At 34.9% G+C, this 22,401-nt stretch overlaps 2 protein-coding genes across 2 annotated transcripts in view; one reads left to right on the forward strand and one right to left on the reverse strand.

Annotated features, from left to right (window-relative positions):
* LOC128559850 (uncharacterized) overlaps positions 1-11,708 on the reverse strand; it is a 37,777-nt gene extending 26,069 nt beyond the window's left edge. Inside the window, exon 1 of the mRNA XM_053552599.1 lies at positions 11,197-11,708. The gene's annotated coding sequence lies outside the window, so the exon portion shown is untranslated. The remainder of the gene's footprint in view (positions 1-11,196) is intronic.
* Positions 11,709-18,386: 6,678 nt separating this feature from the next.
* Positions 18,387-22,401, forward strand: part of LOC123559535 (AMP deaminase 2-like) — a 130,537-nt gene continuing 126,522 nt past the window's right edge. The window contains 2 exon segments of the mRNA XM_053552600.1: positions 18,387-18,555; positions 20,331-20,544. Of these exon segments, the coding sequence (XP_053408575.1) occupies positions 18,504-18,555; positions 20,331-20,544 (266 nt within the window). The 5' untranslated portion in view covers positions 18,387-18,503.

The following is a 22,401-nucleotide window of genomic DNA, read 5'->3' on the forward strand; positions in this document are numbered from 1 at the left end:
TATTACAACAATAAATATTGCCTGTGTCTATTCAGTTTAAATTACTGTGATTTTTATGACAGAAACTCTGATCGTACTCTTTCTCCTTCGGAAATAACCTTTTATATGGTTATAGAATAATATGTCACCCACAATTGTATGTCTGAATGCTACACAGATGTAGCCTCAGCTGACAATTTTTTATGATATAAAATAAATTAATAGAGATAACAAAGCAATTTTAAATTCATAAAGTTACAAGAATGTGCTAAACCATAAAAAGGGATAGTAGAGAATAGAGGCTTGATAAAATCTTTCAACAGATAGTATCTGTTCAGTACAAACAAATGGCTGTCTTTTGACAAGATTAATCTGAAAAAAAATATGTACAGACCATCATAAAGTAACCTTGGCACTTGCTATAATCAGCACAGCGGAAAGATATATTTTTTCCAGACAATGTATATGTTGGTTCTGTCCACAACAGAATAAAATCTTACCTGTAAACAGTGCTGTGTATTTCTGGTAGATCATGTTATCAGTAGTGGTGAAAGAGATCAAATACCAACATTTATATCAAATTATAAGAGCTTATTGTACAAGATAAACAAGAAAAGTGTTTGGGCCCTTGACATTTCCCTCATTGAAATGTGTTTAAGAAACAGCACATTGGTCTATACGGATGTACATTAATGCCTTAAAGTATTTTAATCGATTGGAATAGTTTACTTCTTACAAAAATATTTTACTTCTAAAGAAGAAAAACAGACAATATAGTCATCTGTTTTATCAAAAAATATACATATATAGATACTGGTAGTGCATTCCTCTTTTAACATAATTACTTACTTAATAGTGATTATACTGTTCTTTACAAATATGTTTCAGGGGGAAAAAACACCACTATATCTGACTTTTTTTTCTATTTATACTTATACACTCCTCTCTGAAAATTGTTTATTTGGTACAGAAAAAAATATATTCCTCTTTAGGTTTTTTTTTTCAAAAAAGATACGCTCCTCTCTGAAAATGTTTTAAATGCTTTTGAAAAAAAAGTATATTCCTCTTTAATTTTTTTCAAAACATATTCTCCTCTCTGAAAATGCTATTGAAAAAAATCTTCCCCTTTAAATATTTTTTTAAATAAAACACTCCTTTTTGATAGTTTTATTTGCTGTCAAATATATATTCTTCTTTATTCTTTTCTTTTAAAAATACAATCCTCTCTGAAAATGTTTCATTTGCTATAGAAAAAAATCTTTCTCTTTAAATATCTAAAAAATACATTGCTCTCTGAAAATGTTTTATTTGCTTTAGAAAACAATATATTCCTCTTTAGATATTAAAAAATACACTTCTCTTTCAAAATGTTTTTGGAATAAATTGTGCTTAACCATACTTTTTCTCTCAATATTTTCAGAGAGTGTGAATAAAGTATGTTGAATTATGATGTTACTTTAATAATTTTTTTAACAACATGTATGTTATGTGTTTGCATTTTAAACGAAACTCACGGACAATACAGACTCTAATAATGAATGTTAAATAGTGTCATTTCAGATTCTCAGTGTCAGAGGTAGGTAGATATAATATATCACAAATATATAACACTATAAGACAAAATATGACAATGTACTGTGTATAAGAATAGAAGCATGTTTGCTGTTTAACAATTTATCATTTTCTTCTAAGATTAATACTGATACATTCAATCTGGCGCTCCTTTAAAGCATCCATATGACTCATATCAGCTGTGTGCACAAATAAGGTTTGTTTATTTTAAGATAAGGTCAATATACACATACTTGAGTGCAAAAGAATGTATTTATAATAAAATACATATTTAAGGAATCAACGGTGTATTTATATTTACGTCATGATACACAAATATGTGTTTTTGGAGTCGTATCACCCCATTCATCAAAGGTGTATTATAACAAGCAGTTTAGATTTCTTCTCTTTTAAACTTATTTCAATTGCATGTCTTTGACTTTTCTACATATTTTATAGACCTTTTAGGAAATAAACTCTGCTAAGAATATTTTCATTCATAATTGCTGGCTATTAAAATAACCTTTTAAATTTTTGAAACGACTGATATTAATTTTGAGAAATTTTAATTCCGAATACGAATAGAAATATGTCATTTGTAAAACGGATAATGTGAATGCTCCCCAGAGATCATAAAATGTTCTTCTTGCGGTTTTTTATGACATTGGTACACTTACTCCCCGGCTTCTGTTGACACATGGCGTTGAACCAGAACAACACCTATTGAAGAGATTATCAATTAGTGGATAAACTGGCGCTAAAAATATGGATATCTGTCATTTAAACAAATAACAGACAAAAACACAGGAGTAACAAACAATTCTGTTATTTGCAGAAGGCAAAAGACATTAGTTAACTGACTTATCTTACACATGTAAATCAAAGCACTGAAAGTGCTGACAGCAAGGGGTTCATTGCAGATCATGGATGTCAGTTGGACAAATGTATACATTCAGTAATACCAGCCTATTAAGTACCACCATTAAAGTCAGATAGATTCAAAAACCCTCTTTATTTTGTTGGATTCATGCCAGATTTCAAAAGAATTTCAGTAAGAACCAGCAAACTGTGAGTCACGACTCACATAAACAGGTCAATGACCAAGTATACGTCATTGGAGTGAGTAATAGAGATTGGCTCCGCAGAGCTGAAAGCAGTTGAAGTAGATATCAATATCTCACTTTAGTCCATGATCTTGATGTCTAACTGTTGAATGTTGACAATTATTGGCAAGACCATGACTACGACATGTTCACTCGTAATTACAAACTTACAGGAAAATCAGATTAACATAAAAGCTATCCGACAAAATCAACCCTTAAACTTACTGTTCAATAATAACAACGAGAAGATGACTACTCAATAATTCAAATCTAAACAATTTGCTTCCAGTGGCTTGGCAAACTTGCGGAGACACTTCTGAGGAGGATTCCCGGAAAACTGTTTTTGAAAGGATTTTTTTTTCAAATCTGAAACTTGCACCCAAAAACAAATGACCCGTATTGACTTATTTGTTATATGCATTGTATTAATATTGTCTAATTGTATAATCATTTCAAAACAATAACTCTATTTTGGTATAAATTCTATCACTAGAGGCAAGATTTATTTTTTCTAAGTCGAGTTTGAAACTGATTCCATTTGTAGTCTGTTCCACTGATCTGTCTAAGCAATACAGCGTCAGTAATTATGGGGGCAAGGGACAGTAAATTTGAAAATTTCACAACACCAGTGCGAAAAAAATCATTAAAATTCAATTTTGAGAAATTCCCGAAAAGTGTTGTGTTGAGCGGATGTATTGCATATATTTAACACTTCATCATGGGACATTTTCAGAGTGCCGATTCCGTTGTTTCTATAATAAATGACAGACCTAAATCATATGTGTATTTTTAAAGCATGTGAACAGACGAAAATAATGGTGGGAAGAAAATGGTCTCATAACCGTTTACCTTTTCCGCAAATTTGAGCTGAAGCAGGATGGATGGATGACCGTTTCTATTTTTTCTGACTTCCGTTACCTCGGGTAAGATTTTAAACCCGGCCGCCTACACGGAGCTAGGAAATTCGATTCAAGCATTTATTTTAAACAATAATTACTCGTACGCAGGAATCCTTAGTTCTATAAACACCATAAATAACCAGTTGAATATAAAGGCCTTTAAAGTACATCTACCTATTTTATTTAAAAAACGTAGGCCAAATGCAAAACTGTCATCTGCCACTTAACAAACCAAATACAAGCGTACACATTTCTTAGACTCTGTAAGACAAGGGAAGTAACAAAGTCTAACAGATTTCTGCATCAATACCATGATCCACCGCGTAAATGCTAATTTTAAAAGAGACAAGCTTTCCCTAAGAGAAATGTAGCACAATATAAACCTTAGTATGGAATGCTCCTAGAAAATATTCTTAATTCTCAAAAGCAAAAAAAAAAACTTGACTTGCGTATCTTCAATTAACTATGGAGGTCTCAACAATATACAATTGATAAGAGCAGATAATTCCAGTGAAAGCGTCTAATTCCATCTGATTACTCGATAAGCATTGTTCCATACAGTTCACGTGTGATAGGCATTATTCCATTCGTTGAAGGTCGCTGTCGTGTAGGAAGACATTTTTATTAATTCTGTAATTACAATATTTTAACAGCGAATTTTTCTCGGGTGATTTCTATTGAATAAGTAAAGTCACTTCAAGTCCATTTTCCAGCTGATATCGCAAATGCTTACCGCTGCTTTCTTTTTGTTTACCAAGAACTACTTCCTTCATGCGACCTTGGCGGTTCAAATCTAAAAGCTTTTGAGTGTTTTCGAATTTAACCTAATTAAAGCAAGTGTCCCTGGCGAGACCATTGCTAGAAATGACAAAACAAAATTGTTCGGCAACATTCGATTTATATGAGTAGTATACAGTGACATTTTTACATTAATCTAATTAAATTAGAAATTCTATCAGATTAGATGTTTGTATACTCATCTTAGTTCAAATATTTTAGCGAAAAATAGCATGCATGAACAACACTGACTGCAGGCAGCTGAGGTCGCGTTCGCCAGCTTAAACAGTGTCACTGGAGAGTGAAAACAGTCTCTGCTGACTGCACTTTATTTGCTAAAACAATATGAGAAACAAGTTATTATAAGTAAGCACAGGCCTACTAGCTCATCAGTAGAGATATTCGCAAGTGTGTGCTACTAAAACATAGCCACAAGTATTATCACCTATCTTTCTGTTTAAAGCAGATCTTGCTGAAATACAACATTCTCTCCTCTGACTTATATACTTGTACAGACTGATCAACGTATAGTGGTGGGTATCACATATGTTTAAGCAATATGAAAAATTCCGCATATGGAATATCTGTTTTGCTTACAAAAGCGTTGAAAATAGCCATCCCCAGCTTTTATTATATTTGACTGGCTTATCGTAGTAGGTTGTCCCCCTTGAAAATTATCCGATAATCAATATTGGTTTCCATACTGATATTACTTTGAGCAATAGATTATATAGGGAATTTATTTTCAATGATTGATTTCAAATATTTATTTTGGTTTGTGAATATGTTATTAACAAAACGCGATAACTGTGGCCTTTATTTACTAATACCGGATCTACCCATAACAATGAAATAGGGAATCAGGTGGAAACATTACATGACAAATATCTTATATCGCATAACCGATGTAAATAGCGGCGTGGTCTAGTGGTTAACACGTATGATTTGTAAGCTTACGGTGCTGGTTCGAATACGGGACGAGCTACTTTTTTTTATCTTTTTAACATGTTTTACCTGGAGAAGAATGCAGGTAAAACTATTTGTATCATGATTTTCTTGTGCACTTATACTAAGTACATATTAATATTTTTCAGGGGATCTCATATTAGAATCGATATTAAATCTATTAACATTGCAAATGAATAGAGAAAACTCTTGCAAGAATGAAAGCAAAAATAAATACAAAAGATGATATAAAAAAGACCCGCAAAAATAGAATTAGTAAAATCTTTTTTAAAAAGGACTCGAACCTACACCATACAAACATAAAAAGAATAGAGATCCAACACACTATCCACTTGACTACAAATTTGTTATGGAATGAAGCATTGTGTCTGGAGTAAAGATTACTACAATATACAAATGAACACCACTTATCCGAAAATACACCTGCTTTACCTGTTTTTGGATTTTACCAAGTACCGTTAAAACAAAATAGATTAATATCTAACAAAAAAGTCAGGTTCGGAGAACGCAATCCAATCAAACCACAACCTCATAACAGTGTATGTATTGATTTGTACACATAAACATATCTTCAAAATATAAATGAAGCAAAAATTGTAGACAAACGGGGGCAAAATGAACAATGAATGGGACACAGTCGGGCACCGTCTTGTAAATGTCAGTGGCAAATACACCGCGTTTTTTTTCAAAAGACTTATTATGTCTCCCCCAGGAGACATATTGTTTTTGCCCTGTCCGTCCTTCCGTCCGTCCGTCCGTACGTCACACTTCCTTTCCGAGCAATAACTGGAGAACCATTTAACCTAGAACCTTCAAACTTCATAGAGTTGTAGGGCTGCTGGAGTAGACGACCCCTATTGTTTTTGGGGTCACTCCGTCAAAGGTCAAGGTCACAGGGGCCTGAACATTGAAAACCATTTCCGATCAATAACTAGAGAACCACTTGACCCAGAATATTGAAACTTCATAGAATCATTGGCCATGAAGAGTACATGACTCCTATTGATTTTGGGGTCACTCTGTCAAAGGTCACGGTCACAGGGGCCCGAACATTGAAAACCATTTCCGATCAATAACTAGAGAACCACTTAACCCAGAATGTTGAAACTTCATAGGATGATTGGTCATGAAGAGTAGATGACTCTTATTGATTTTGGGGTTACTCCATCAAAGGTCAAGGTCACAGGGGCCTGAACATGGAAAACCATTTCCGATCAATAACTAGAGAACCACTTGACCCAGAATGTTGAAACTTCATAGGATGATTGTACATGCAAAGTAGATGACCCCTATTGATTTTGGGGTCACTCCATTAAAGGTCAAGATCACAGGGGCCTGAACATTGAAAACCATCTCCGGTCAGTAACTTGAGAACCACTTGACCCAGAATGTTGAAACTTAATAGGATGATTGGTCATGCAGAGTAGATGACTCCTAACGATTTTGGGGTCACTCTGTGAAAGGTTAAGGTCACAGGGGCCTGAACATTGAAAACCATTTCGGGTCAGTAACTTGAGAACCACTTGACCCAGAATGATGAAACTTCATAGGATGATTGGTCATGCAGAGTAGATGACCTCTAACGATTTTAGGATCACTCTGTTAAAGGTCAAGGCCACAGGGGCCTGAACATGGAAAACTATTTCCAATCAATAACTTGAGAACCTCTCAACCCAGAATGTTGAAACTTCATAGGATGATTGTTCATGCAGAGTAAATGACCCCTATTGTTTTTGGGGTCACTCCGTTAAAGGTCAAGGTCACAGGGGCCTGAACATTGATAACCAGTTCCGATCAATAACTTGAGAACCACTTGACCCAGAATGTTGAAACTTCATAGGATGATTGAACATACAGAGTAGATGACCCCTATTAATTTTGGGGTCAGTCTATTAAAGGTCAAGGTCACAGTGGCCTGTTCATGTAAAATCACTTTTTGGAAATAACTTGAGAACCACTTGACCTACAATGTTGAAACTTAATAGGATGATTGGACATGCAGAGTAGATGACCTCTATTTATTTTGAGGTCACTTGATCAAAGGTCAAGGTCACAGGAGCCTGAACAGTGACTTGAGAACCACTAGGCCAAGAGTGTTGAAATTTAGCGGAATGAATGGACATGCCAAGTAGATGATCCCTATTGCAGCCAACCATCAGTGTCTCTTTGACTTTCGCTCCTGACCCCTATTGACTTCTTGCCTATAGGACTTTGCATTGGGGGAGACATGCGCTTTTTTACAAAAACATTTTCTAGTTATCATTGATTTGTTATACAAAAGCGGAAATTTTTCATTTGATTAGCCATTTCTTGCTGTTTAAAGTGAATTTAACCTCTGATAAGGAAGGGTGAAGGTGTAAACATCTTTGAAAATACTTAGTTACATGTTGTAAAAGTTCTTGATTTTGCTCTTATTCTTTAGTTTACAAATTTTGGAAGAAATGTAGGTAGGTTTTACTTCTGCCCTATGGTTCTTTTTAAATGCAAAGAGCAAGGCCATAATTTTTTAGTGTTGGAGCTTAATTTCTGTCCGATTAAATCCTTTTACTTGAAGCTCCCCTGAAAAATTGTTATCGACAGTTTTACTTTGTGTTTTATAATTGTTACGCAATACTTTGAGGTTTCTTTTAGCAAAATATTTGGTATAATGAATTCTCTGCGATCGTTTTGCGCAGTGGTTATCACTTTAGAAAAGAAAGCGACGCGGTAAAAGTCGTTTAAAAATGCAACACAGTGCGAAATAATGTTAACTTCAGGACTGTATTAAGTTAATGCAATTGCTAAACATTACAGTTACGGGTCCGCTATCTTAATATAACCTGAAATACTGTTGAAAACGTGTGTTTAAACAAAAATCGCTTACATCTACGCCCCATCCCCTTAAGCAAATTAGAGACAGAGCACTTTTTACAATATTACTTTCAGCATTCGTCAGAATGTTTCTAAAACGAATTTGTTTAGTATAAAAATAGCCCCAAAAAGGACAAAACAACACAAACAAATTGGCGTTAAATCAAATAATATTATAGTTTCTATTGTTAATGTAAACATTTTTTCTGTAGCAAAATATAACATGTACGCTGTTTCGGTACACAAATCGTAAAATGTGGTCATTTGGTTCTTCTCACGTTATTGTGGCAATTCCACGCAGCGATTACGTCCCGTAGAATCTATACCAACTGATCTGAAAGAATTGATTTTTAAAAACTATGCTTCCCTTTTACATTATACATATTTTGTGCTCATTATTTATTACATTATATGCAAAATTATACCTAGTAAAAGTAATACTTTTGTTAAACATTTAATTGATAATGCGCAGTATAATTCATATCGACATTTGTTATGAATGAAACTGTGCTCGGAACCAGCGTTTGTTTAATGAGCTATTTATAGACCGAGGTCATAATCTATAACGAAGTGGCCGCTGGAATTCCTTTTCCATTTAAACAACATAAACATTATCTTATCTAAGTGTTTCGATAAAATTTTAATTCGATGTGGTGCATATTTTTGTTAAATACGTCTTACATTTCGTATGATTTATCAGCTTTATCCCTACATGTTACACACTGTGTGTATTATGTCATTGAGTTTTACATTGCCAAAGACGAAAATTTTCCATTCATACGGACATTTCATTCATAGGGGGCGAATTGATTTACATTCATTATGTAATATTTTCTAATGTTTTCTTAAAGGATAACAAAGAGATGCATGACATAGTCATTTACAGAATCACGTAGAAATTATAGTATTCTATGCATTTTTGACAGCTATAAAAATTTATATGACATACATGTTATTACTGTTCTGCGGAAATGTTTGGGGCAATTGTTTACTGCTGCTTGTAGGCATATGGTGTTAAGAGAATCTGAAACATATTGTTCACTCTGGGGCTAATCAACCCAAAATTGTAATATAATTAAGATTCATGAATAGATATAAAAGTGTTATCAAAACTCTAACTGCAAGATTTTAAAGGAGTTCATCACAATATTGTATGCGCAGCTCAATCGCGCAGCAAGCGATAACCACTGTAAAGTTCAGGATTCGCCGCCTAAAGTGCATAATTGTCGGATATGCAGTGCACTCGCGCAAAAAATATCGTATGTACTGACAATATAGGTCGTGCATCCATATTTTACCTTTAAAAGAGATGGTGTTTTATTGGAGGAGGAGTCGTAGGAAGAGCTCGAATCAAATACATTGTGGACAGCCAATTTGAAAGTAAACTATTTCGTCCAGTAATGATGCAGCCGACTCCAAGTCAAATAGAAATCCAGAAAATTTTAACGTAGATCTATCTCCTTCAAGTTCAAATGTGACTTCCTAAAAATGTTGTTATACTTTTTGTGCCCCATCCCGCATTTCACGTAGTAAGACCAGAGTTATGGCCCTTGACAGTCAAATTGTACATAAACGGTCTAAACATTTGTGTCGCATATACCTCAAAAGTATATGCGCCGAGAGTCATGAAACCACACGAGAATTAAATTGAGCATGCGAAGTTGTACACCAGTGCTTTATTTGAGGTTTCACTAAGTAAAAACAGATTTATGTCCCTTGACGTGGTCAAATATATACGTAAATGGCATGTGAAAGCTTGTGTAGCACGTATCTCAAAAAGTATTTGACCTAGAGGCATGTAACCTTAAAGGAGCATTATTTCGCATGTGAGTAAGAAAACTGGTTAAGAAACTGATAATAACATTGTGCAGTTTGTTTTGTAAGAAAAAAAAATGTAAATAATTTTTGGTGGGTGGGGTAATGAAAAAATACTTTTGTGGGTGGAGTGAATATTTTTTAATTTTTCTTGAAAACAAGCACGGGTTGATATTATTTTTTTGGTTTAGATTTTTTTGTCTTAGTTCTAGCTTACATAATATAAAATTAAGTAAAATTCTGTACACTAGATTTTTCATATCATTAAGAAATACTTCGTGATTTTCTCAGATTCAGATACTTTCGACATCCGTCAAGAGTAATTTTTCTGAGTTAATATATCTATATGTTGACTTTTTATGCATAGTTATAGTGGTTTCATTAATTGTGATGCATAAACAATAACATCAGAGTGAAACTTTGAATAAATAGTTGTTTGCAGTGGTTTTAGTATGACATGTATGTATTGTTTCTTCAGACAAAAATATCGATTTGGTGTTCTGAATAAACTTTGAATATTGAAAAAAGAAGCACGGGTACCTATCATTTTTATTTTTTATTTTAACTTGTCATACATCAATCTATAAATAAGCAAAGTTACAAAAAATTCTGTCCGCTAGAAATAATTGTGAAAAACATCTTTAAGTGCATTAGTTTGTGTACCTCTACTTAAAATAGACTATCCCACAATCTAAAACTAAATTGTTTCCATACATAATGAATGAGTCTTTACTAAAGTGAATGAACATGCAGGGTGATGTCACACCAGCCTAATAAAGAAACGCGTACTAATTTTGAATATGTAATTAGCGACGCCTTTATAGACGTCTGTTTTTACTTTCAAATATTTTTTTCTTTGATAGAAAAACACGATAATAAAATGGTTGAAAAAAGTTTTTATTGAAACAGATGAGTTTAACAATCTTTCAATAAATCCGTGGTAAAACTGATATACTTGACGGAACTATTTGAATTGGGGATGAAATGATTTATGTTGTCAGTCTCAGCATACAGTTGATCTTTGTGACTTTCAATTTGTGTTAATAATAGTCTGGCGAACGAGTTCGCCAGCCTAAAAATAGATACAAAGTAGTCTTTAGGAGGAGTATCAAATAAGCTAGTGCTTGTAGAGAACAAATTAATTTCGCAGTGAAAATGAAACTTTGGTAGACAAGTTTCCCCGGCCCCTATTAACCCAATTTAGCTTGAACATTAGTCGTTTAAACTTAACAAACAAAATGCATTTAAGTACTTACTTGAACTCCAGTTTCATAGAATCCACTTACAATTCACATTTTTTTTTCTCGAATCATTTGAACCATGAAACATCGATGTAAAAATTTCAAAGACGAACAAGTTATAACAACAAATTAGCTTTATTGCTCCGAAGAGTTCCAAACATTGTATGAAACATACAAACGAGACGTAGATGCATTTCAATGTGATCCAAAGTGGATATATTTGTCTAGATGACAAACCTTGTCCGAATTTCGAAAAGAAATTTAAATGCACGTTTTTGTTTCAATGTCTCAGTAAAAAGATTAAGTTTCAACAAAAACCGCACGGATAAACAGCCCGGATTTCTTTGCTAGCCTTAACTAAAAGGGATATAAACGGGTATTTAATGTAATTATATAATAAATCACATATCAATATAAACTTTAAATTATATAATTCTCAAAGTTCTAAATCACAGTTCCATTGCATGACTGGCACTGTAGATAGCTACAGACAACATGAATTAATTTAAACTTAAATGCTGCCTTGAACTTCTATCCATGACATACATTTAGAGAAATACATGTTAAATGATAAATCGTGCGTGTTCTTCTGTTGAATTCAATATAAAGGATTTTTCAATATTAAAATGTTAATCTTCGTAATACTGAAGTATAATCGATTCGCAATATTAGGAAAATAGAACTTTTCATAGACAATTTATATGTAAACAAGTGGTCATGCACGCAAATGCAAAAGAATGCATTGAGTTATTGCTTCTAAACTTGACGCATTTAAATAGAAAAATCAAAGCATTGTAAATACTGGAGGACGGATTGTCTTGAAATGTATTGACTCTGTCAGGTCCGAGATCAGCAATGTCCCTTCTCTGTTGGGACTGTTAAACTAGTAAATGGTTTCGGTTGTTTTTTTACAACAGTATGTCCATTTCTTTGCAAAATTTCTATGTTCATTGTGAATTTAAGAGTTTAATGACTAAATATGAACAATGCAGACTATCATGATCAGACCGCACAAATGTGCATGTAGACACATAAACAGAATTACAAAACAATCATATATTTTGTAATAACTATTGGGCAAACTATAATAACATAGGGAACAGAACTGAAACACATTTTTAAGGTCACTAATTATTATAACATTATTATAATAATATAGCAGGCACGATCAGACTTTTAAGGAAAACACATAACGGATTTCCGTGTTGCAAATTAAAATATATTGTAACAGCCAAATCATTTGAGCATGAAATATTTTGTTTTTACTCAATAAATTCCTTTCGCAATAATTTTCCAAGTATCATAAATCATTGGAAAAGTATTTTACTACTTTTGATTATCAAAAGCATCTATCAAAGTTTTATTATTCTATTTCACTTCTTTGTGGTGATTAAAACTAACAAATATCCGTGCTTTTACTTCCCCTAAATTCTGAATTTTTAGTACAGCTAATTTATTTGTGAATTCCATTGATGTAAAATCTTCAATGAAAAACCCGTCATCCAGCCTAGTATATAAAGCGTGCTTAATTAATCTATTGGTCAGCGGGCACATCGTCTGCTCGCGTTTATACTACACTAATCGTCTGAATTCAATTAAACCGCGCAGTGAAGCGTGGTAATTTCAGTTGTTCTATTTGCTGCCATTTGAGAACTATTTTCTTAGGCGGAGTGTGAAATATATGGTGGTTATCAAAAAATCGATTAAGCCAAAAATCGTATATGTATTATTGTGGTCCCACTGGACGGAATTGTCTTCGACAATCCGTCTAAAAAGTGGAAAAGCACAGGTCACCCAACGCGACACAAATGAAAATGTTGCAGGCTCGGTTTGACTGAGCCTGTTCATGGAGTACAAATGCAAACTACCAACCACGCCCATTAGCCCCTGGTTGAGCAGAACTCAACATTTTGACATGTTACAAGTACCGAAGTTAAATTTAGAGACACCCATAGGTGTATTCCTGCGGCAGTACCTTCAATGATACACAATGTGCAATTCCATGAAAAGCGCGTACGGTCATACTTAAAATACTCATCGGGCTTTTGGGCAGAACTTCACAAATTAAAACTGAGGTTTTGAAGCCTACATATCACAGAAACTGCCGAAATGCCAAATTAAGAAGCAGGCAATATAGCCTAGGGACGATTAAACAATACCCGAAGCTATTAAACCCAGAACGTTGGAGCCACCCAAGCCAAAATGTTAAAGCTGAAAAATTAAACAGTACACTAACACAACATAAATGTATTGCTGAATTTTCTCTGAAAAGACCGAAATATAACAACTCTGATTGAAAGTACAGGGAGACTTTGTACGGCCGCCACACTCAAACTAATTTCACTGCAATCACGTGTGCTTTTCGTGCTGAACATGTGTTTGTTTTGGAAAATAGGAGAGTTCACCATTTAATCAGTGGAAAGAGATATATGCTGATATATATTCTAGCAGGCTACATTGCATACAGAAATAACCCGAGCTAATACTTAGAATACTAGTATATTATATACAGGTGTATTTAAAGTACAAAGAAAATTCCTTTGCAAAGAGGTATTATTATGCTTATTCGTTAAACCTAAAGTGAAAGATGTATTACATGTGAACACTGATGAGTTAACTGACCGTCAAAAACTGTTGACAAATGGAATAAAACCCAACAAAACAAACAAAAAGTACGAGTAACAGTCAAATTAATACAAAAACACGAGTAACAGACAAATCAATACGAAATACAAATAACAAACAAATAAGTAAAAAAATACGAGTAACAGTCAACCTAATAAAAATCACGAGTAACAGAAAAAATAATAAAAGGCACTGATAACAGTCAAATTATTTAAGAACACGAGTAACAGACAAAAGAACAAATAGTAAGAGTGACAATCATTGTCATAAAAAAACAAGTAACCGTCAAATTGATAAAAAAAGCACGAGTAACAAACAAATTGATAAAAAGCACAGATAACAAACAAGTTTATAAAAAGTACGATTAGCAGACTAATGCATATAAAGCGACACTAACAGACAAATTGATATATTGTGTCGTAACGAAACCAATGATCACTTGTTCGTATACAAATGAAATATAGCTAAGAAAAACAAAACTTGGTTATAAAAGTCTATATCACATCAGGAGTATGTCAAACCATTTACTTGCAGGGTGGTACAAATACCATGATTAATGGTAGGGGAAACGAAAAAAAAGCATGAAAAAAAGATCAAGCAAGAATAACCAGGTTCCAAGCACACAGTTTCCTAAAATGTTTTGATGCTACTGACTGGCATTTACACAAAGTATACATAGACAAGGTAAATACAGTTTGACAATTATGACAAAACAAACAAATAAAGATACGGTTCGAACCTAGTACCGATGTTGCTCATTGCATATTGCAGACCTGGAGCGGTCTTGTGCGATGTCCAGAAGTGATTATATGTATCATTGGAGCGCACGGCAAAAATACGCAAATTATTGCATGTCCGCGCACATTTAGTGTATAATATGTATGATATACTGACTAAAGGTTACATTTAGAATTACCATGGTTACAAAATGTACACATTAAGATACTTATCATTCAAATCGCCTGAATCCGGTATTTACCGGAATCTGGCGCTCCAGGTCTGTAGTGAGTCACATTCTGAACCTACAACCTTGCTGCAGTTGTTACTCAGAGAAATATCTAATAGACTGATCACGATTAACAAAATTCAATGTCAAACTTTATATTTTATAGATGTAACATCACTTTTACACGTGAAAACTATTTTTATTTTTACCGAATAACATTAATGTTGTTGTTCAACTGGTTCTTAACCAGTAAAGATTTTTTTAATAATTGGTCGTTATATTTCATAGCATGTAAGTAAAACTGATTCACGCTATATTAGAATTTATCTGTTTATATACGTCTTATCACTGTACATCAATTACAACTACCTAAAATGAACAAAGACGTATGTTTTTGGAATAATCAGACATTTATTGAACTCTTCTTTCAATCTCATTTCCATGCACAGTTTCTCCGGAAAGCTATAAGTAATAACAAATGGCACAATGATCATTCCAGATCTAAATATAGACTTTCTCTGAAATTCGTGGACTGAGTAATTCGCGTTCGTGCTTATCTGATTTGTATGGACAAAAAACAATCTCGTCTTCCTTTACGGTAATAATTATTGGAAATCATGGATCATGAAATAACTGTAATATGACAACATAATCTTCATTGAACAGTCAAATATATATATATATATATATATATATATATATATATATATATATATATATATATATATATATATATATATTAAGGAAAAACTGGGACGCTACGTGCAAAATAGTCCGGCTACCGACTAGATAATCTTTTTAAATCATTTCTCTAATCCGGAGGAAGTGGCCCTGCAAAGGACGGGACGACGAGGATGGGCCATGCAGACTTCCAACAACTCTACACGGGGGAGCCATCCTACTCAATTTCGGTTGTTTATCAACAAAAAGGCTTCGACCACCCGGCTCCATTCAACTCGGGTGGTAATGATGGAACCCCTGCATGGTGATAGACGGCAATGAACAACAGAACGCTGCGGCAGATCTTCGCTGGACACTTCTGAGTGGCACAGTCGTGTAGACCAGATAGAAGACCTGCCAGTACATCGACGGATCCACTGACGGCATGCGGAGAAGACCCCGAGCTGCTCAAACTTCACGCTCAACGTGAGGGGCAAGCGGGGAGGGACATCAGCACTACGGGAGACCAGCCTGCACCTGCGGCATCAACCGCCCTTTTAAGGGCGACCCTTGCCACACCCTACCTTCTCATATTGTCTATTGGCTACCATGGGGAAGCTGTCATTTAGGTTTCATTGGCCGCGACAGTGACCCACTTTTGGCTTCAAAATTACTTATCTTTGGCATATACTCTACGGAAATTGCGTAGAGGTAAATTTTCACCATTTTGGCTTCAAAAAGCATCTTTAACGGCATGCCTGGTGACATGCCGGGGGTCTATACTCTACATAGCGAAAGCTATACTGTGCCCGAAAGGGCGGAAGGACCCTTATTGAACTTAAATAGTCAGTCAGTCTTGGCTCTGATTATATTCAGTGTTTTTAGAAGAAAAGAGACATAATTATACAAAATTTGAATAGCCTCAGGAGTTATCTCCGGTGAACTGAACACGGACTACGTGCAAAAGCGCACTACGTAAGCTGCCGTCTATGTCCTTCAGAAAGAAACATCTTGAACATAAAAAGAAACTTCGTGTGGGATAAAAAAATATAGTAAAAATGCAGTGGTAGACTTGTTTCAGAAAAATATTTGCGGATTATAAAAATGCATTTACTATACTATGAACGACCGTTGTTGAGACCACAGAGTGGACAATCTTATTAAAGATATTGTAGTAATGAGACTTAAGACCCATTAATTACTCACTTCTTGTCTATCTTTCCGGCTTCTGATGACCACATCCCCCCTAACAAACATTATATGAGGAAAGAATGTACATCTGGCTTCTGATGACCACATCCCCCCTAAGAAACATTATATGAGGCAATAATGTACATCTGGCTTAACACCAACCTTCAGCTAGCCACTCGGATGACTTAAGGAGTTCTAGACTCCAAGGATTCGAACCGACAGTAATTCAAAGATGTTCTTTTAAAATATAATCTATGGCATACGTTTAATACACGTAACAAAAGGCCAATAGTGATCATGTATCGCTCACTTGAGTTTCATAGCTCAAAAATGGTACAAAAAGATGGTCTGCAGATTAAGTGGAGAATATTCCAAGGAGGCTTGTAGGTAAAGATATACATTGTATTCGCTCCAGAAACCATGGTTATATCTATTGTTTGACAAATGCTGGTGGTTTTTCAGGAAAAAAAGGCTTGACGTATATACATATGTATATATAAATTGGCACAAATGTATGAAAATTTACTTTTCTTATAAAAGTGCTGAATAAGTCTGATTTTCCTGTCCAAAAAGTGCTGTTAGGATTTTATCATTTATTTTCGCGCTAAATTAAAACTTAAAGATTAAAAATTTATTACGTTTTAGTACTTTTGTGTCCTTTTAAAACGAGGCATGGTTGTATTTTTGTGAGTAAATCATTAGGTAACCTAGATTAATTCTTTTAAAATCTCTTCAAACAAAACAATTACCTGTTTGAACGTGTGCCATATTTCAGAAACGTAGCCTTATTAACATAAAATGTTTGAGAAACTGTTGCATTAGACGGTTTGTTGAGTGTATGCATGTAATTAAACAATCGGCTATTAGGGACCAAGCCTACAGATGGTCCTCGCTTTTTCAAGATACAAGAGAATGGGGATTAGTACTGGATGCTGTGTGTATGGAATAGTATCAAAAGTGATCACATGGGTTGGATGGAACTGAAAATGCCGCACAGCCAGGTAGGCATAAAAGATGCTAAAAGCTTGAATCCTTGGACTGTCATCATTTCTTTCAAATTATTCAGATGTTGGTATCTTTTGAGAATGCGAGTAGACTTCAAGATTATTTTGAAGTCAATGTTCATATATCCTAGAGTATTTGGCATATTTTATAAAGTAAACCAAAGTCGTTCAATAATTTTATCATGTCTGTGTGGCAGGACCATTCAAAAATATTAACAGCTGTAATTTTGAGACATGACAGTTTTTCAGTTGTAGGCCTACCGTCAACCTGATTGTTTACGTCTGTAGGCCTAAATGTCACTTGTATTTTGGCCACTCTTTTACGTAGGCCTACAGTTGTATAAATCATCAAAGTTTAAACAGACAAAACAAGCCCTATAAGGTCTACTGTCAAGAGCTTCTGTCATAATTTTGGTTACCGTCACAGTTCCGGGGGTCAGGGTCCGCCCCCGATTTGGGGAGGACAGTATAGGCCTATGCTATATGCAACTTTTGACCCAAAACTGTTATTTTTCTCAAAAATTATGTACAATAGATCTATCTAGATAGCTAATGAGAAAATTCCAATTTTAGAGAGCATTTCTAAAAATGTAAGGATTTGATGTGATGTCATTATATTTTTTGGAGGGGATGGCTGGTAAAAAATCAGAGAAAATATAGTTAAACTAGCCCAACTGCCCCACCCCCTCCCCACTCCCCAAATACTTTGAGATCACTGCTACGCCAATGCGTAATCTTAAATGACCTTGACACAAGTACTCGATTACACCAAGGAACAACATATTTTTCAATCAAACGCACCGCATATGTTTACATTCAGCTGACAAAATAGACAAAATAAGTCTGGAAAAGTACCTTGCGTTTCTAATACAATTTCAGTACACGCGAACAAAGTAATGAGTGCTGAAACCAATGGACAAGTTGGTGACCCAAGTACCAGTAGTAGTGGTTTGTATTAATGACCGGTCTTTGCGCATGTATAATAATAATGTGTTTTTGTTTTATAATTTTTTTTTTGCGTATGCATGCCATGGTATGAAAAATTATATATCACGAGAAAAAGAAACGCCTTATTCAAAACTCAATGTGCAATATTTTCTTAACTGTGATTCAAAATTAGAAAAGAGCAATTCCAGTTACAATCTGATTATTTAAAAGAAATTATTGATGGTTAATTAGACAACATTTCATCATTCATGGTTAGACAAGCTTACATGGTCACATTATGCTTCAGTCCGATGAGCACGCTGGCCAAGACAAAACATCAATGATGCTTGTCTGTAAAAAGTTCCGGGAGACACGTGCAAGGTCGTGCCTTGTCGTGCTGCAGAGCACAATTGTTAGCATAGTGTTCACGATGTTATCTTTAGATATGCCAGATATGTCCACAAGTTGAAACCTGACTCATCACTGAACACTATGTTCTGCTAACACTGACCACGATGGTTGCAGGCCCAAATAAGACATTGGTGACCTAACGTAGCATAAAAACTAGACACGGCAGATAAATTCCCGTACTCTGCAGCATGAGCTGATTTCTCACGGTATGTCGACTTATAGGTCTACCACATTTACCTGCCACTAAACATGACGTGGTTTCAGTGGTCAAAAATCTGTCACGCAAATGGCGCAGATGTATGTAATTGTACTGACATTAAACGCTGTCTACCCAAAGGAGGCCTGTCGACAAGCATTCCCTTGTCTCTGACATGTTGAACATGACGCAGTATTGTCAAACGAGAGACGTTAAAAGTCTAGCGACTTGTTCTTGAGTTCGCCCACATTTTGCCTCGCTTTGAAATTTAGCCTTGCCATTATCAGAAACTGATTAATTGTAAGAAAACCTCTATTATGATCGTATGTTGACTAGCTCTGTGTACTTGCGTAAAATTTGCTCAATAAAACCACATGGGTGACACACACGGGCTGCGCGAGAAAATCATGAGCAGGTACATGAATTTAACAATGGGCTGAATAAAATTGTAGGAGTTTCATGTGGCTGTGTTTGTTGGTCAGGGTACATGTAGCTCTACATTTCTGACATTGTCCAACAAACTTACACTATGTAACGAAAATAACGCCAACTTTCAATGAGGCTTTTCATTGTTTCATCAGTATACTATATTTCCATTTCACATTTTCTGCCACCATATCTGTGTGTCAGCAAGAGTGATAGATATTTGAAATTACCTACCCCTACCCCATTGTAAATCTTACATCAAGTTTAGGCAAATGCCAGCCAAAAATAAGGGTGAAATGTTTTTTTCGTGAAAAGTAGAATCTGTTTGGTTAAAATAAAATGGTACATTATTGGCCGTATTTTAATTATTTAGCATTACTTTTTGGCAAAACTTCTGCTAGAAAGCAATATTCAAAGAGACATTTTTCAAAATGGCAGATATCCTAAAAAAAACAACGCTTGTACATCCTTAAGACATCGAGCACTCAAGGTCTCAATAGGATGAACAAAATGCTGGAGTTATCTATACATAGAAAATATAATGGCAACAGCCGGAGACCTCAAGAATTGTTTGACACTTTGGTGTTTCACATAGTTGCAAAGAAAATGTTTACGCTTTTATTTGCAGACAGATCAGAATGGCAGCCCTGTTTTATCAAGGATATCAGAAAATGAAAAAAGCTTATATTGATTTGCTGTCTGACATGCTATTCTAATTAAATGGTACTTGTTGGTTTGCAAACTCAAGCTTTATATTTTACAGAGTCCTCTTCATCAAAATCATTTGAACCTCATTCTCTGAAGTTTCCAAAACATACACCGACTGATGCTGATGATACGTTTAAAAGTCTCGCTGACACGTACTACCAGCGAACGCTTCAGGGAAGGAAGGAGATATCGGCACCGTACAAACAGGCGAGCTATCCAATAGAGCAGAGGGAGGACAGTCAGTACTTTGAACGACAGTTAAGCACAAGGTATGAAGTGGAAATTTTATTAGGTCATCGTTAGGAAAAATGTTTGTTTGCTGTGCTAAGACTAAGACTTTTAGATTCTCTCTTTCTATTGTGCTGAAAGCTCTAGATGCTGGAACACGTAATAGAAATCGGTGAAGTCAGACCAGGGTGAGAGTTATTTTGGTAACTCATTTTGAACTATATATATCATTGAACATATCTTTTTATGCTTCCACATTTATGTGTGTGTGGGGGGGGCATATAGCGTTGCTTCTGTCCGTGTGAATATCGTTTAATCTTGTGTGTCCATCTCTTTCCACGTTATTGGGCCTGATTTGCTTCAAACTTACACAGAAGAACAAGCTTGATATACAGATAACCTTAAAGAAAGGAACTTTTTCTGTGATTATATTTACCACAGTTATGAGCCTATGGCTTTTCCTTAATTCACACAAAATAGGCCATATTGAAGAAATTTGTTGTGCACTTTCTGAAGGAGTGGAATCAGAGTTGTTCAGATGCACATCTTTATCTCAATTCAATTTGTTTCAATTTTTTAGTAGGACATCCTTCATGTTTTAAGATGGTCTTTACTAAAAACGTTGCTACTTAGAGGATGGCACAGTATGTGGGGGTATCCATGTCATATGGACACAATTCTAGTTATTATACTGCTTTGAACTAAAGAGATAGTAACAGAGAGAGAGAGAATCACAAGCAGACATGGATACTTCAGACATATTTTCTATCTTGTTTTTTATCTGTCAACCTGTTGTGAGCTTTTGTGTTCATCCATCGTCATCCGTCCTAAATTTCTATTGGACATGATAGAGAACCATATTTTGCAGTCATTTTTTATTTGATTTGCACACAACTTGTGTTAGCAGAATATATCGGTTCCCTCTGAAAACTGGCCAGATCCCATCATGGGTTCCAGAGTTATGGCCCCTTAAAGGACCAAAATTTGCTATTTTTGCTTTTGCAGCCATATAGAGACTTCGTTGATGGTTTGATTTGATACAAACTTGTAAAATATCTTTAACAACAATAGATTTTGGATTCCATGATAAATCCATCAGATCCAATCATCAATTCTGTAGATACAGCCCCTGATTGACCCCTGAAAGAGCCAAAATATGTTAATTTTTACCTTGTGAACACGATAGAAGTGACATTTTACATTCGATTTTAACCACACTTACACGTAACTTAAATCACAGTAAGATCAGAGTTCTAGGTTCCTTTTGAAAGCCGGCTAGATTCCATCAGGGGTTCAAGAGTTACTGTCACTGAAAGTGGCAAAATTTTATGTTTTTGCCATTTCAGTCATACAGAGGTTTCATTTATTGATTTGATACAAACTTGCACAAAATGTTTATCCTGATGATCTGTAGGCCAAGTTCGAGACTGGGTCATGTGGGGTCTAAAACTTGGTCACCAGGTCAAATCAAAGGAAAAGCTTTTGAACACTCTAGAGGCCACATTTATGACCCTATCTTCATGAAACTTGGTCAGAATGTTTATCTTGATGATTCCTATGCCAATTTCAAAACTGGGTCATGTGGGTTCAAAAACTAGGTCACCAGGTCAAATCAAAGGAAAAGCTTGTTAACACTCTAGAGGTCACAATTTTGGCCCTATCCTAACGAAACTTGATCAGAATGTTATCCTCAATAAAGTCTTGGACAAGTTCGATATTGGGTAATCTGGGGTCAAAAACTAGGTCACCAGGTCAAATCAAAGGAAAAGCTTGTTAACACTGTAGAGGCCGCATTTATGACTATATCTTCATCAAACTTGGTCAGAATGTTAATGTTGATGATCTTAAGGTCCAGTTTGAATCTGGGTCATGTAGGATCAAAAACTAGGTCACCAGGT

Source organism: Mercenaria mercenaria, chromosome 10 (genome assembly GCF_021730395.1).
Source record: "Mercenaria mercenaria strain notata chromosome 10, MADL_Memer_1, whole genome shotgun sequence".
Lineage (NCBI taxonomy): Eukaryota > Metazoa > Mollusca > Bivalvia > Venerida > Veneridae > Mercenaria > Mercenaria mercenaria.